This window comes from Centroberyx gerrardi, chromosome 8 (genome assembly GCF_048128805.1).
Source record: "Centroberyx gerrardi isolate f3 chromosome 8, fCenGer3.hap1.cur.20231027, whole genome shotgun sequence".
Taxonomy (NCBI): Eukaryota; Metazoa; Chordata; class Actinopteri; order Beryciformes; family Berycidae; genus Centroberyx; species Centroberyx gerrardi.
Window position 1 is genome coordinate 9,627,134 of NC_136004.1, and position 11,556 is coordinate 9,638,689.

Here is an 11,556-nt window from a genome sequence, read left to right on the forward strand (position 1 = left end):
TCGTTCATATAACACAGATACTGAGGAACACAAAGATGCCAATGGTAGGCAACAAGACGACTCGCACAAAACTACCGGTATCTGTGAAATGTAAAAACAAAATAACAATAATAGAAAAATAATAGTTTAGCATATTGGATTAAATAATTAGTCAGGAGCCACTATAGGCAGGAGAGTATGTGGGAACCAAAAGAAAGAGATGGATTTAAGAGGATCCACATGACTAGAGCCTGTAGTTTCTTCTGAGGCTTTGGAGAGAAAGAGAGTTGGAGAAAAAGGCAAAAATGTAAACTCGCATACGTTTTGTACATGGGTGTGTAAGTCTATGCATTCCTCTGCTTGACTAAAAAACATGCAACCAATGAACTGTTACTCTACTCAGGATGATTTGGTCAGCAATGCAGTGGGATATCTTCCCCCTTGTTAAAAATAGGAATTAGAATAAAATGTATGGTGAATGTTGATATTCCAGTTCCAAATCCTTTGTTGAATTAAAAAAAAAAAAAATCATCCACTGAGTACACATGACTAAAAGTACAGTTTGTCACAAAGAAAGCACCATATTACTTACAAACACACTTGGATTTTTGACAAACTGTAGGAGTCGGGACCGGAGTCGGTTACATGACTGGCAAGGACGCAAGGAAAGCGCTGGTTTGAAAAGGATATACCACAACTTTGATGCTAGGAGATAAAGGACAGTAACAAAGCTCTCTACGTTCCAGTATTACAAGATATACAAATATGCGTCACGACGAGACAGAGAGCGTGCATCCCCTCCTGTGGTGTGCTTACATAGGCAGAGCAAGAAATAAGAGACTTGTGGCAGTGCACAGAGTGTCGGGCCAGTCACACGCTAGAAGGAGTGAGATATAGAGAGTACAGTAGTAATATTACAGCGTACGAGCGGGAGCCGACCGTGGCCGGGGACACATCATCTCTTCCCCGGGTACTCCTCGGCCGCCGGGGCAGCGGGGGGGGTGATGTGGTGGGCCGAGGCGTCCACCTGTCCGTCGGGCTGGACGGACTGCACTGTCTCTACCAGGCTGCCGCTGGGTAGCACCACGTACCGGGCGGCCATGTCTTTGGGCTGCAGCTCCCGCATGCCCTCCTTGCTGTGCCAGATCCCATAGCCGAAATACACAAACAGACCTAGGGGAGATATGAAACGCTTAGGGTGCACATCATTTTAGTAGTAGTCAAAGCAGTGTTGTAGTCCTAGACTCGAGTCCCAGATTGGGACATTGATGATTTCAACTTGGGACTCCATCACCTTAAACACAGGTTACATATCTTTTCAGCGTTACCCTACATTTGTACCTGATTATCTGGTTGGTTAACAATATTGGTAACACTTTACAATAAGGGTCACTAAGTTAAGGGTTAGTTAATGCTTATTAAGCATTAACTAACCCTTAATTAACAGTTAACTAATGTGTCTGGTAATCATTTACTAATGGTGTTCATGTTAACTAAGGTATTAATTTATACATTTAATAGTCATCTTTATAAACTATTAAATAATGTATAAATTAATACCTTAGTTAACATGAACACCATTAGTAAATTACACATTAGTTAACTGTTAATTAAGGGTTAGTTAATGCTTATTAAGCATTAACTAACCCTTATTAAGCATTAACTGCCCCTTATTAAGCATTGACAAACCCTTATTAAGCATTAACTAACCCTTAACTTAGTGACCCTTATTGTAAAGTGTTACCACAATATTCTTAGGTTATCTGTGGTGATGGCAAGGTGTGGCAGGTAAAATACAGTTAAGCAGCAGAAAAGACTGTCTGCATGCAAGAGAAGAAGTGCTGTCAATGCAAGTTTTTGTAATTAAAACATCCCGTAGTACATAGTTGTCAAATTTGCTTGGTCATTTTTTAATACAAATCTATTTCAGAAGCCCTCAATATGTCAAACACTTTTATTTTAATGAAAGGTCTGAAAGAGTCACAATTACTACCAATAAACTAGCATTTCATGTTACAGATGTGAATTTGGATGCTTTGTTTAATTTGTTCTAGCATGGATTCCTCAAAATGATTCCTTGGACTCAGACTTGGACTTGAGTACTGAGGACTTGAGACTCGGCTCTGACTCGAGGTTCGGTGACTCGACCACAACACCGAGTCAAAGCGAACAGCAAAGGAATCCCGCACTTCCGAAAAGTAATCTTTTTGACAGCCATGGCCATTCCCCACGCTTTGTGGTCAAGGCTTTCTCTAGGGAATTGGTTTCTGAGAGAGAGCTTAGCCAAAGGCCCTGTCAAGTGTGATATTCCATGAGTGCGCAGCTTGTTAACTTGCTGCAGTCAGACAGGTGTGTTTAAATGGTTTACTGGTCCAGAGGAGCTCTAAGCTAATGTAGCTAATCATGTTTCCCCAGTGATCCCCTTTACTGACAGGGCATTAACGCTGTTTGACCACTCTCCACATCCTCAGGGTGTTGCTGAAATAAGGGAAACTTTTCTCTGTCCTTTTAGGAGAGAGACAATGCTTGTTTAACTTGATGGTGTAAACGGACTATCTACAGAATTTCACCAGGAGTAAATCACAGACTAAGTTTTACGATAGAGTATTCAAACTACTTCCGGAGATAACATTTGTTTCACATGTGATGTTTGCCCTGTGGGTTTGTTTGCCCTTAAGTAACCAAATTGTGCTTAACAACAAGCATGACAGTGTTTGTCCTGAGAGGTAGCTTTTTTTTTTGGTAGCTAAATGGTTTGTTTGCTTCACAAACTTATTTGTTTTGTAGGAGCATGTTTCAAAAACTATGGAAAAGAAGAGTGAAGCTTTTTGGGGCTATGTGTTCTGCCTCCGCTCCAGTGCCTCCTTACCTATGGCGATCCATATGGTGAATCGGACCCAGGTTAGAGGGCTGAGTTTCAGCATGAGGAATATATTAATGAGGATACTGGCACCTGGAATCAATGGGACCAGGGGCACCTAGAAAAGGAGAAAAAAAACACAGAGAACATCAATCATACTCCTGACATATTTCATCTTATTTCTCACAACAATAACAATTTGCCTTCACATGAATATGTGGCATATGACTGAGCAGAATGGTTTAGCTGAGCAAGATTTCCTGTGACTGTATGGTGCTGCCAGGTAGAGTAATATGCGCCGTGCCTGAGCAAACACAAAAGATTCTCTGATATGAGTCACTGCAACAGCTTTTAGCTTATCTGAGGAGGAGACTACACCTCAGAGAGAGAGAGAGAGAAAGAAAGATAGAGGCAGCATACAATTAATTAATTCTACACTCCCCTAACAGATGGTAAAATCGTCAAGAAGTTTACCTGGAAGGTCTTGGTGTTGGTTTGAGGCTCATGAAACCATATGAGCGCCAGGCTGAGGATGAACGCTGAGCTGAAAATCACCAGTAGCATGGTGAAGCTCCAGAGTGGCAGTTGCAGCTGGTTGTTTCCAAACTCCAGCACAGCACAGAGGGACACTGAGCTCACCATGAGAGACAGCACGCAGAAGGCCACCACCTCTCCCGGCTCACTGTCCCCCACCAGCCGGCCCAGGTATGGCTCCCAGCGGGCCTTCAGCTGCCCCACGCCGCGCGGCTCGTTCGTCTTCTGCCTCTCCACCAACTGGAGCTTGTCAGAGAAAGACTCGTACTCCTTCAGCTCGCCGCTGTCCTCGGTTATGGTCTGAGATTCCGAGGGAGCGGGGGACGGCTCGGCGTTAGGGTTGGGAGAAGTGGAAGAGGTTCCCTTGCTCTTCTCAGGCTGGAAGCGCAGAACGATGATGCTGGCCGCCACAAAGGTGTAGGCCAGGAGAGTGCCGATGGACAGGAACTGGACCAAGGCCTCCAGGTCAAAGATGAGAGCCATGGTAGCCATAAGGACACCAAACACCAGAATAGCATTGACGGGGACTTTGGTGACGGGATTGACCCTAGCGAAGAAGGAGAAGAACAGCCCATCCTCTGCCATGGCGTAAACAATACGAGGGAGCGAGAAGAGGTTACAGAGCAGCACAGTGTTCATGGCTGGAGATGGGAACAAAGAGTCATTATTAAAACATGAATCAAAATATAGCTCTCTGCAGTTAATACCTCTGCTTACCATACTGTAATAGCACATTTACTTATCCTATACTTAGTATTACAACCTTGTAGATACTATCTATCAGCGAAAGAAAGACGACACTCACCACAGATGGAACCGACCGCCACAATAATCCCTGCCCAACTGTAACCACGGCGAAAGAAAGCGTCTGCCAGAGCCGAGTTGGGGTCCAGTGTGTGCCAGGGTACCATGAGCGTGAGCACTGTGGAGACCAGGATGTAGGCCGCTGTTGCCAGACCCAGGGAGATGGCGGTGGCAATGGGAACAGCTTTCTGCGGGTTCTTCGCCTCCTCACTTGAGGACGCAATTACATCAAAGCCCACAAATGCGTAGAAACACGTGGCAGAGCCTGCCATTATTCCAGATAACCCAAAAGGGGCAAAGCCTCCTTCTTTCTGGCTCCAGTTGGCTGGATCAGCCAATACAAAGCCAAAGACCAGGATGAAAGCTATGACGCCCATACTAACGGTAGAGAAGATGTGGTTGAGGTAAGAGGACACTTGAACTCCGAAGGATATGAAGAAAGAGGCAACTACTAGAATCCCTGCAGCGAGCAGGTCGGGGTAATGGGCGAGGAAGGGCACATGCCACTGCATGATGTGTGTCTCGGTAAAGTTCTGGATGGCATGGTTAAAAATGGAGTCCAGGTAGCCACTCCAAGCGCGTGCCACAGCAGCCCCACCAATCATGTTCTCCAGAATCACATTCCAGCCAATGAGAAAGGCCCAGATCTCTCCCACAGAGACATAGGTGAACATGTAGGCAGATCCTGTTTTGGGAATGCGTGCTCCGAACTCTGCGTAACAAAAGGCAGCCAGTAAAGAAGCGATACCTGCAAAAAGGAAGGATATGACGACAGCCGGCCCGACCATGTCTTTGGCCACGGTGCCTGTCAGGACGTACAGGCCAGAGCCCACCATGCCCCCGACACCCAGCAGAGTCAGGTCCAGGGTGGAGAGGCAGCGTTTCAGCGATGTGGCCATCATGTCATCATCCAGCGTCTTGAGGCGGTTCAGCCTTTGACAAAGGCGCACCGCTGGTGCACAGCCAGTCGCACAAGTTGCCATAGCTACAGAGTTAGATGCAGCAGCTGGGCGGGACGGTGTTGCAACACTCACACTGGATCCATTCCCCTCCTATTAAGCTGACCTGCAAGACAGAGCACAAGCCGGATACTGATAAGTGTACAACCCAAAACAGGGGAAAGCAACTGCAGGTTTATGTGGTCTGAGTTGTTTAACTGGCATATATTCCTCTTTCAAATCCCATCTGTGACCACTGAATGAAGGTTGAAGTTATATTATATTTTACATTAATATTTTAGACATTTAGCTGAAAAAGTAAAGTGCGTGTGCAGGCAGAGGTCCAGTTTCTCACTCAATACATTTCAAGGGGATAGAGGGCTGTTGATGGACACAGATTGGCCTTTGTGGGGAGGTAAACTTAAGGTATGGCTGATGGTTACAGGATGGTCTGCCTAAACACTAGGTAAATTATCCTTATTATCTGTATTGCTATAATGAAAAGTTTGATGACCAATAGTTGCCTGAGACAATTTTCAACACTTCTATTCAGGGCAAATGCATGTGAAATTAGCAGACTAAAGTGGAAAGGATCATGAGCCTCATGAGTATTTCATGAGTATTTTGTTAATATTGTGACGACTAATATCACTGATAGTCAGTGGAAATAATAAAGGTCAAACAGGAGATGCTGAGCTCTTTGAAACAAAAAAGTTTATAAATTATCTGATTGTAATAGCAAAAGAACTTTACATTTTGCTTATGAGCTGTAAAACAGCATATTTACATTTACTACAAGCCATATGAGAGACATAAAAATAAATATTTCAATACTTGATTCACAAGACATGATTGAGTCAGTAGGCCTATATCAAGATGTGATCTGCACCGTCTGTTTAGCACTAATCTTATATAAAGCCTAGATTTTGCAACAAGGCCTTATACAAACCTCCGGCATACTCATCATCCAGTATAAGGCCAGGACACGTCATCCAAAATAGTCTATAAGGAGCGCGAATGTCAAAAAAGGCTGTTTAAACTACAGTGACAATTAAAGACAATAATAAAGATTACGTATTTTTTTAGTTGTCAACAGTATGATAAAGCCTTTTACCAGGTAGCAGGACAAATAACCCAGTCTTCCTCCTCCTCCTCCTCTGGATGCAACATCCGATGCCTGCGCTCGGTGCGCATATGGCGCCTACAGGATGCCTCCGTTATAATTACGTAACGCTTTATTCCCGTCTAGAAATAAAACTACCACTGCAAACTAACATGACCCATATACGCTACATATTCACCATAACTCCCCATATCCGTATCGGTACCGTCCTACGGAAAGGCGAATTGAATGCGGGGTTTTTAATGTCTTATTAATAATTTACAACAAAATGGAAACGGACGCAAAAAAATAGGAGAGTTTAATGCATTACTTTTATCCCGGAGGTGGCTGGATATGCTGAGCTACACTGCAGTTTTAATTCTGGGAGCCAGAGGTGTTGAATTTCGCCAACCTTACGCACCCTTGATTCCCTATGTAACCTCAAAAGGAAAAACTACAGTAACAATATCAGAAATATAATAATGTCTTTACCGTTGTTATTCAATGTCGCTCATCCGTGTTTTCAGGTCCGGGGCGCATCGTCTGATGGAGCAGAAGGTGCGACCACGAATAAAGCCAACATAGGGAGCTGGGCTGCTTCTTAAAGACACAGTAACCTTTATCATCCTGTCGGGAGTCAGGTGGCTTCCCCGCCCTTCTTATTGCCGAATAGAGTGGTTCTCAAAGTCGGGTTCGGGGACACCCAGGGGTCCCCAAGAGTATGAAGAGTAGTTTAATTTCATTCAAATTCACTGGAAATTATCCCAATTAGAGAACGCATATGGAGGATGGACTATTTCAATCAGAGGTTTCACTCTCATTGTGATTATCTTCCCACTTAGCCTACAGTGTAGACAGTTATACAGTTCAATACTAAATCAATAATTATTTTCCCATTCCTATGTCCCTGGGACAAAATCTAATCAAATGGGTGGCCTGATGTCTCTATCTGGGGTCTGTAACATAAAAATGTGTCATAACTGCTGGTTTAATATACAAGTGCATATTTTACTGGGCTTGATATTTTAGCCTGCATTATGCTGATGGGCACTTTATGCAGACCGGGGGCCTCCAGTGAAATTTGCAGCCCAATTCTATACAAATCACTGTTCTGAAAACATTTACATCAAGGTCTGGGGGCTGCCCTATGGGAACAGCTTCTAACACTTGCACACAAATAAAAAAAATAAAAAATAAAAGACAACATCTGGTCCGCTCTGTGGTGCCTGGCTCTTGATTGGAGGCTGGCCCCCTGTGGGCCCACTGGGGTGGCTCTCCTTGCCGATGGGTTCCAGGGCCGGGGTGCGCGCTGTCACTGCTGGGTCAACCCTTCCCCCCTCTCCCTCCCAACCACCCCACCCCCACACCCCGCCCTGCCTCAAAACTAATCTCCACCTCTCCCCCTCCCTTTCATTCCCTTATGCTTATACACAGTACACATATACATAACCCTCCCATCTTCATACCTTCAACCCTGCTGCCACATGATCAAACCATCTCTCATACCTCTCATAGCTTGAAATTAATACTACTACCCAACCCTAATTAACCCATAGAACATGTTTATGTAGTTTGTTTTATTTATGCATTTATTTTGCCCAATCCCCATTATCCATATTCCACAATCCTTGTTAGTCATGTCCTGTAAATATGCACCGTTTGTTGCCTCTTTGTGATGCATTTATACCACTTATGCCTCACATGCATGTTGGTGTCTGATTTCTGTGTGGCTGTACTGTCTGCATCTATATGCAATAAGAAAAAAACATTTACATCAACTTCTGCTAAATTAGTTACAAAACAATTACATTTTCAGAGACTTTAGAAACATTTATTTATGAAAATAGATTTTACTATGTAGTCTAAAGTCTAAAAATGTCAATACAATATTGCTAATCAGATGTGGGTCGACTTGCACACAAATCAAAGCAATAAAGTATTCTTTTTCGCCATACATGGTCCTGACAACTCCAAAGGCATCATTGGGCTGGTGGAGAGACCATGCCTTATCAAAAAAGAAATTTTTAAAATATTCCGCTCTGGGTAAAGATTTTGAAAAAACTATACGAAAACATTGGCACATTTTGAGCTCTGATCCACTACTTAAAAATGAATTCAAAGATTTACCCAAAGTAGTGTACAAACGTCCCCCTAACTTGAGACAAACGCTGGTGAAATCTGATCTCATCCCTGCTAAAAACACTACTTTCTTTGATCTTCCACCAGGGAATTATCGGTGTGGTTCATGCACGCTGGTTCAATTTTACATATAAATGTACCACATACACCCACCCGACAACAGGAAAAACAATGAAAGTAAGGGGCATTATATCTTGTTCCACAAGAAATGTAATCTACCTTATAAAATGCCTGTGTGGTTTGGCATATGTAGGAAAAACACAAAGAGCACTAAAACCAGGATAGCAGAGCACAGGAGCTGCATCCGTACCCAGGACCAACGTAACCCGGTGACAGTGCATTTCAGAGAGGCAAATCACCCAGTGGCCTCTCTCAGATACGTTGGCATCGAGCACGTTACAACTCCGAGAAGAGGAGGCGATTTAAATACCCTCTTACTCCAAAGAGAACGTTTTTACATTTTCACTCTCCAGACTCTCACACCTGAGGTCTGAATCAAGAGTATGAGTTCAAACATTTTCTCTAAAATAAAAAATAAAAATGGTGGTAGTATCATGATGGCTCTCCCTACATGTATAGGTATTTCTCTAGACCCTGACACACATATCTGTAAAAATGTTCAATTATACAACAGGTGTGTTTTTTTTCCCTTTCTTTCCTTATTGTGATTTTTTCCTTATTGTGATTTGATCTAGCTGACTTTTTATAGAAGGGTGTTAAGACCCAATTTCTTATATGAATTTAAGATTTCTTCTTTTCCTCTAACTTATTACAATATTTTTGAACGTAGGTGATGTAGATTTTGATATATGGGATGTTGTATCTGATATTATGTTTATGCTTATATATAAGATATACATGTACGTTTGATATTTTTGAAGTATGGCTTTCGTACTACTGTTTTTTTCTCTATGTATCTGTTTTCTATCTACTTTATTGAATTGTTAATTATTTTTGGATGTTCATCACCCTGGGCGGTTTGGATGGTTAACCACACCTGCCATCATAGAGCTTGTCAGCCTATGGGTGTGCATGATGTATAAATATGGGTGTGGTTTCCATTTTTCAAACATTTTGACCTGACGAAGATCCAAGTAGGATCGAAACGTTGTCACTACTTTTGTGGCATGGAGCAAGTGTGCAGGCGTTACTCCTTCTTTCTTCTGGTGGAGAGACCATCCCATTACTGGAAGGTCACAGCATCAATCCCCATCACAGCAAGTGTGTCCCTCTCTGTCTATAAGTGTCCTGAGCAAGACACTGACCCCTAGTCGCTCCATGGACTCCACTGCTGGCTGAACCTGCGCTCTCACCGCTCTGGTGAAATGTATAAGAAACAAATTCCTAATTACAGTATATGTAATCTAGCAACTGGGTGCTCTAAATTCCTAAAACCTGTCACCTGTCCCTGTCACCACCTCCTAGTTGTTGAACTCTATTCCAGATCACGACACCTCTTACTTCTGTCCTCTACTGAATAAATACCAGCCTTCTCCAAAGGAGTTTATGAAGGTGAGGATAACATTCAGAATGACAAACGACGATCATTTTCTGAGCTTGTTGCTTCCTCAGGAGCAGGACCGACACCACGTGTCGACACACAGTGGGCAGGAGAGTCTCACGGTTACTGGAATCTGAGCATTCGCTGTCCGTGGCCATTACAGGATTTGTTTTCCCTTTTGGCACAATTAGGCCTCTTGCTCATTATAGGCTTCCGGACTGTGACTCCTTCTGCTGAAGCTTGAGGATCAACTCAAGTAGGTTCATCTGCATTGTCAGCTCCTGAAATAACACACAGGGGAACATGAGACGGAGAGCAATTACTGTTAGGGCATCCATCGCCATCTGCTGGACATTTGCCTGTATCACAAAGCATTTTCTGTGCTATGATTTGTGGAGTATATATACTGTATTTTAATAGGCAGTAAATTGATAGGTGTGGATCTTAACCTGAGGATTGGTGGTGATGTAAAACCCAGGGACCCCAGCCTTCTCCAGGGTGTTCTGTTGGTCTAACACCTTCTGGTCCATTTCAGCCACAATCTTCTTATCCATCATCTTTTGTTCCTCTCGCACACGGATTTCCAGAGCCTGATAACACAACACACAACTGTTTGAGAAGCAGAAAGCACAGAACCTTCAGTCAATATTGCAATTCAATATGGCCTCTATCCAGCCTGTGGTTTCAAGGTGGAATAAATCCAATAATTTGCCCATGCCTTACCTCTATCTCTCCTTGTTGATTTGTTTTGAGAAGTGCAAGGTTGTGAGACTTGCAAGACTGCAACGCCTCTTTGTGCTTCCGTGCCAACTCCTGTTTGAGCACTACGCAGAGCAGGGATGAGAGGAAACATCAGTCAAGCAGCACATTGAGATTATGCAAACACAACCTCACACCAGTACACACTGCATAACCTGTTTTCTGTTGGGACAGAGGACAGACCTTGATGTTCACAGTGCAGCTTCTGTCTCTGGTTGTACAGATTCCTCTCTGTCAGGTGCTGGATGTCCAGGAGCCCCTGCACTATTTCATACACCGTCCCGTCTATGAGAGCCAGAGCCAGGTCACTCAGTGTGTTGTAGGACAGGCGCTGCTGGAAGGAGCTGCCCATGGAGCACAAACAAGCAAACACTTAAATATACAGTATCTTAAACACTGGCTATGCAGCTAACGTTAAAACTGAAGTTCACTTCACTGAATTATCTGAAGGCAGACTCTTGTAGCTAATGTTGCTAGATCCTAAATTGGCTTGTTACCTCGGCAAATCTTTGACAAGGGTTTGCAGTTCAGATAATAAGTAATAGTGTCTTTCTTGTTGTTTGGTAGAATCGCCCGGGCCGTCGATGACTCCAGGGTAAACGTCCATCTCCTTGTCTGGGAAGAGGAGAAGAGTACAGAAGAGTAAACATTAACGTTAGTCAACAACAGATTCAGCTAGCAGGCTAGGCTACCAACAAAGCTTTGGTTGTAAATTCTTCACAAACAAGATACCTACCTTGTTGAGGCAGCCAGTTCTCTAATGCCGCTCGTGAGTTAACATTACCCACTTACTACACCAGCTAGAAAGAAAGAAATTAATTGTTTTTGTTTATTTAGCTAAACATGGAGCTTGTACATCCATCCACACAAAACATTTCACTAGTGGCAGAAGGACCCCACATTGCTGCCTATCTTGATGCCTGCCTGTAATTATTTTCTC

General features: G+C 43.4%; 2 protein-coding genes across 2 annotated transcripts; both read right to left on the reverse strand.

Moving 5' to 3' along the window:
• Positions 1-934: 934 nt before the first annotated feature.
• On the reverse strand, positions 935-6,761 carry slc7a4 (solute carrier family 7 member 4). Its single transcript, XM_071909496.2, has 5 exons — positions 6,710-6,761; positions 4,179-5,242; positions 3,314-4,014; positions 2,849-2,957; positions 935-1,152 (listed from the first exon to the last, which is right to left on the reverse strand). The coding sequence occupies exons 2-5, from the start codon at positions 5,158-5,160 to the stop codon at positions 935-937; spliced, it is 2,010 nt and encodes a 669-aa protein (XP_071765597.1). The 5' UTR covers positions 5,161-5,242; positions 6,710-6,761.
• Positions 6,762-9,231: 2,470 nt separating this feature from the next.
• Positions 9,232-11,482, reverse strand: dgcr6 (DiGeorge syndrome critical region gene 6). The gene is made up of 6 exons (XM_071909497.2): positions 11,353-11,482; positions 11,114-11,231; positions 10,800-10,960; positions 10,581-10,681; positions 10,307-10,447; positions 9,232-10,138 (listed from the first exon to the last, which is right to left on the reverse strand). The coding sequence occupies exons 2-6, from the start codon at positions 11,221-11,223 to the stop codon at positions 10,061-10,063; spliced, it is 591 nt and encodes a 196-aa protein (XP_071765598.1). The 5' UTR covers positions 11,224-11,231; positions 11,353-11,482; the 3' UTR covers positions 9,232-10,060.
• Between the last annotated feature and the right edge of the window lie 74 nt (positions 11,483-11,556).

Bases quoted from the DNA above. Each gene is read 5' to 3' on its own strand.
- dgcr6 (XM_071909497.2), bottom strand. From the start codon at position 11,223: ATGGACGTTTACCCTGGAGTCATCGACGGCCCGGGCGATTCTACCAAA. The intron at 10,961-11,113 runs GTAACAAGCCAA...CTCCATGGGCAG, and splicing joins CTTGTCAAAGATTTGCCGAG to CTCCTTCCAGCAGCGCCTGT. The intron at 10,139-10,306 runs GTTAAGATCCAC...GTGTTATTTCAG, and splicing joins ACATCACCACCAATCCTCAG to GAGCTGACAATGCAGATGAA.
- slc7a4 (XM_071909496.2), bottom strand. From the start codon at position 5,160: ATGGCAACTTGTGCGACTGGCTGTGCACCAGCGGTGCGCCTTTGTCAA. The intron at 4,015-4,178 runs GTGAGTGTCGTC...TCCCATCTCCAG, and splicing joins GGCGGTCGGTTCCATCTGTG to CCATGAACACTGTGCTGCTC. The intron at 2,958-3,313 runs GTAAACTTCTTG...CTCCTTTTCTAG, and splicing joins CCAACACCAAGACCTTCCAG to GTGCCCCTGGTCCCATTGAT.